Genomic DNA, 4,189 nt, shown 5'->3' with positions numbered 1-4,189 from the left:
TTTCTTTTTAATTCTTTATTTCCAGACAGCAATTTATAGTAAAAGGCTTATTAAGTACCAGGTTAGAGACAGAATCATTTCTTCTGCTTTCCACAGAATCTAAACAAAATGTAAGAACTTTGTACATTTGGGGAGATGTGTGTACACAAAAGCAATAATAAGTTTGTTTAAGGGGGACTGGAAAGAAAATAAGATGAAAATCAGTCTGAAATAAGGCTGATGACATCAGGTTATTTATTTTCCAACCTTGAGAATCCACAGAAGATACAAGTGTATTCACCGGCTGAGTGGCAGCTGTCTCCTCCTGACAAGTAAACAGAACTTCATGTGTAAAAATAGCTTGATTGCCCCTTTAATTTAATCTTCAAAAAAAAGGGGGTGTAAAGGAAGTGACCCAGAACTCGCGACAGCACAGGGGCATATTTTCTCACTTCCTTCTACAGGAAAACTTCAAACTGACAATGAAACGACCATTTGTTACAGAAGAAATGTAAAAGATGTTGCAGACCGTATTCTTCATTAAGGTGAGACAATTCAAGCTCATATAATTACATGAATATTTTACTGATCATATAATCTACTTCACAAACAATAATAATTTCACTGTATATATTTAAACCCCAGTTTATTCGATACACCTATCACTGTAAATCCCAACTCGCTCACTCAACTCAGCAGTTCATTGGAAACAGCTTTTGCACAAAACTTTTAGTTTAGCACTGTAAATATGTTCAGCATAACTCTGCAACACTTGTCGTAGTTATGTGTTTTTGTTATGTAAATTGAGCACACATTTTTCATTTAAGTAAACAAGAACGTGAGTACTTTTACAAAAAGTATTTTTTGTTTATTCAGCTATTAATTTATATATGCACAAAGTGCATAATGTATGTGTTGTGCTTGAATTAGTTAGAATTATTTATACTAAATATAATTAACTGAAAAACATTTAGACAAAAATCTAAAATTGTTGACATAACACTAATAAATGATGTCCCGTCATCATGTAAGTTTGACAGTGAAGAACATTGTGTGGACTTAACGATCACATTTCATGTCATGGATAGATTATAAACTAATCAGGTTACAGCAGTTTAACAGAAGAAATGTCTTCATTCGGTTATATTCAGTTTATGTTCAAACTACATGATCATTGTGATGCAGTCGAACATTTACACAGAGAGAAGAGAGTAGATGAAATAATAGAAACACCTGTCAGTGTAAGGCAGTCAAATGAAAACATCTTTAAAATGAAACTTGAACACTATGCAACTATCACTAATACAAGACATTTGTTTTATCTAAGTGTATTAACCTTGAATCTGAGTGTATTTACTTTCTCTCTGAATACTTTGATGTGGTTGTCTTAGCTGCTGCTGCTGCGTTACGCAGCTCAGAGTCAGGTAGCCGACTGCAACCAAGACGTTTCACTCGAGTGTCCATATGACGACATTGACGGCAGGGATTTCCTCTCGGTGACATGGTACAAGGTCAGTCGCCCTGTTCAGGCTTTTCAGGCATAAATCATAATTGGTGGTAAACAATAAAGCCAAATATGGAGTTTGTTTCATCTTGTATGTCACTGATTACCTTTTAATTTGAGATCTAAAAATAGCTTTTTTCCTGATTGTTACTTTGAACAGTTGAACAACGAGCAAAGAATTGGCATTATCAGGAGAAAAAAAGGTTCCAACGAAACGCAGCCCTACAACTTCACCCGTCCAGCTAAGTTTGGAGAGAAATACAGCTTGTTGCTTCCCGGTGTGACGCCTGAAGATTCAGGCAGCTATGATTGTTCCATCAGTGCGAAGATAGGGGGTAAAAATCTGAATCAACAAATAAACCTAACGATTAATGGTAAGATATAATTAGAGCATCTGATTTATCTATATGCACGCTGTACAAGATTTATAGATGAACTAAAATTGAGAACATTATCATATAATATGTGTTTATCCAAGTGCTATGACAGCAAAGCAACACTATGTTTTAAATTCACCTGACAAAGGTCCCCAACTTAAATCTCGTTTCTGCTTCTGCAAAAAGTGGCAGACAAAAGGGCAAAAGCTGCGGAGCCACATCAAAAAGCAGGAAACACAGATTTTAAAAAAAAAATATACAAACCAACATTATTACTATAAAACATTATCACCAGTAAGGACTGAGATAACTAACTCATACACTGGTTTCTTCTGTCCAGAGTGTGTGACCCAGGCTGAACAGTTCAATGCGACTCTGCCGTCTCACGTCAAGGACGTCAAGGTCCTGCCAGTCATGTGGAGCATTCTTGGCTACGTGGCCGTGGGCCTCGTCAAAGTCCTTTTGTCTCTAATCAGCATTTGGGTAAATAAACTCTATTCATCTACATGCACTATATGGCTTTGTTACAGGTTATGGTGTTGAAATTATTGAATTTATTGAATAAATGAACACAAACAAAAGTTCTTTATGGTAAATGATCAGAGGATTGAAGGGGTCTGGAGACAAATTATGCGCTGGTTCCAATCTATGAGAATCTTTAAAAACAGTCACGAAATCAAACATTACTAAAGAATCTTAAAATCATTTCAATAATCGGTGATTGACCGGTGACCACTACAGAGGATTGCTCAAGTAGTTTATCAGGCAAGACTGACTCCTACACAGAGTTCAGTCAGGACCATTAAATTCAAAATAAATTAATTTCAATAATAGAAAATAGTTATATTTGGCGGTATGGCTCTGTTCTGGGACCACCCTGCCCTTCCACTTGCTTACAGGGAAAGCCTGAGATAAGGAGAGCACATCTCCCTACCATTCCGTGAGCCTTCATGGATAACTTACACCAATACACCTTAATAACTTATAATAATAAACATTTCATAACTTATCATTCATAGCTTGACAGTTAGCTCGGTTGGACACAGCTTTCATCAGCTAACTTTGCTCCCACTCCTGCTAGCCAAGCTAAGCTAACAAGTCGACTGGCGCATATTTCCCGACTCTAACACCGCAGATCTGGACACAGGCAGGCTGGGTTATGGTTATGGTTATGGTTATGGTTATCTGTGTCCAGATCTGTTCAACCTACCACTGTCTTGCTTTTCTCTCCTCTTTTTTCGCTTCCAGAAGAAACTCCTTTTCATTTTTTTGAGTGGCTTTCGTTTTTCATTAAGTTTCTTTGCACTGAATCATGCACATTGTCACTGCTGTAGTTTTAAATGGGGTCAGGGTTACCCCAGCAGGTTAGGCAACAATGAGCAGCACTTGGCGACTTTCTTCCTTTTAACAGGAAGAAACCTCTGTAACAGAGAACCTGGACTCAGTTCTCTGTTACAGAGAACTGAGTCCAGTTCTCTGTAACAGAACTGGACTCAGTTGCTGGAGAAACTTCTGTCTCGACCGGTTGGGGTGAGGAGAGAGGAGAGGTGGGAGGAGAGACAGGAGGAGATAAAGGCTGGAGACCATGGCTGCTTTGGTCAAATGATTCAAATGCCTGTTACAGCTCAGGGAAAATGTTTGACAGCGGTATATTTGATTATTTTAGTTTCACTTCTCAAAAGGCGGGTTTGACCCGGCCACACTCACTGACTTTGGGTGTCCTTGTCTACAGTAGCAGCTAAGATTTGGCTCCTCACAGTTGATGAGATTGCACAGCAGGAAAAAGAAAGAAAATCAGTGATTACACTTCCCTGCGTCTCTGCGTGATTGTGGTGCCCTCAGCCTGCAGGACACCCCAACTGGTGTCGGCTGTGGCCTCGTGGAAGAAGCCTGTGCTGACGCTGCCAGAGATCTCTGCTGTCAGCTGATGACGGCCTGAAATAACCCGATGCTCAATTTACACTAATGTGGTTGCAGGGAGATGATGAGGGAAGATAAACAGTTCTGAGGTTCCCTCTTTCGCTGAATAATTAATACAACTTTTGATATGACGACTCTGATGACGTTTGGTTCTGTTGAAGCACCAACATGATCTAGAGGCTTAAAGGGAAAAGTCACGCTTCGGGTTATGTGGTCAAAATGGCTTTATTGTTACGTGTTTTGTTAAATTTAGCAGATCGTTGTCGTCATGGTTACAACAACAAATACCTGGTGAAGATTAGGGTATGACTGTGGTGGTGCTTTGTAAAAAATGATATTGACTGATATTTTGGAACAAGAAAGAGAAACAGTGTGATGTTTTGTTGACATAAATTCATGCATTCACAGA

At 38.8% G+C, this 4,189-nt stretch overlaps 1 protein-coding gene across 1 annotated transcript in view; it reads left to right on the top strand.

Moving 5' to 3' along the window:
• The first annotated feature begins 374 nt into the window (after positions 1 to 374).
• LOC118317335 overlaps positions 375 to 4,189 on the top strand; it is a 4,893-nt gene continuing 1,078 nt past the window's right edge. Inside the window, exons 1-4 of the mRNA XM_035645943.2 lie at positions 375 to 524; positions 1,371 to 1,490; positions 1,644 to 1,857; positions 2,201 to 2,343. Of these exons, the coding sequence (XP_035501836.1) occupies positions 498 to 524; positions 1,371 to 1,490; positions 1,644 to 1,857; positions 2,201 to 2,343 (504 nt within the window). The 5' untranslated portion in view covers positions 375 to 497. The remainder of the gene's footprint in view (positions 525 to 1,370; positions 1,491 to 1,643; positions 1,858 to 2,200; positions 2,344 to 4,189) is intronic.

Source organism: Scophthalmus maximus, chromosome 3, assembly GCF_022379125.1.
Source record: "Scophthalmus maximus strain ysfricsl-2021 chromosome 3, ASM2237912v1, whole genome shotgun sequence".
Taxonomy (NCBI): domain Eukaryota; kingdom Metazoa; phylum Chordata; class Actinopteri; order Pleuronectiformes; family Scophthalmidae; genus Scophthalmus; species Scophthalmus maximus.
This window is presented reverse-complemented; position numbering and strand designations above follow the sequence as displayed.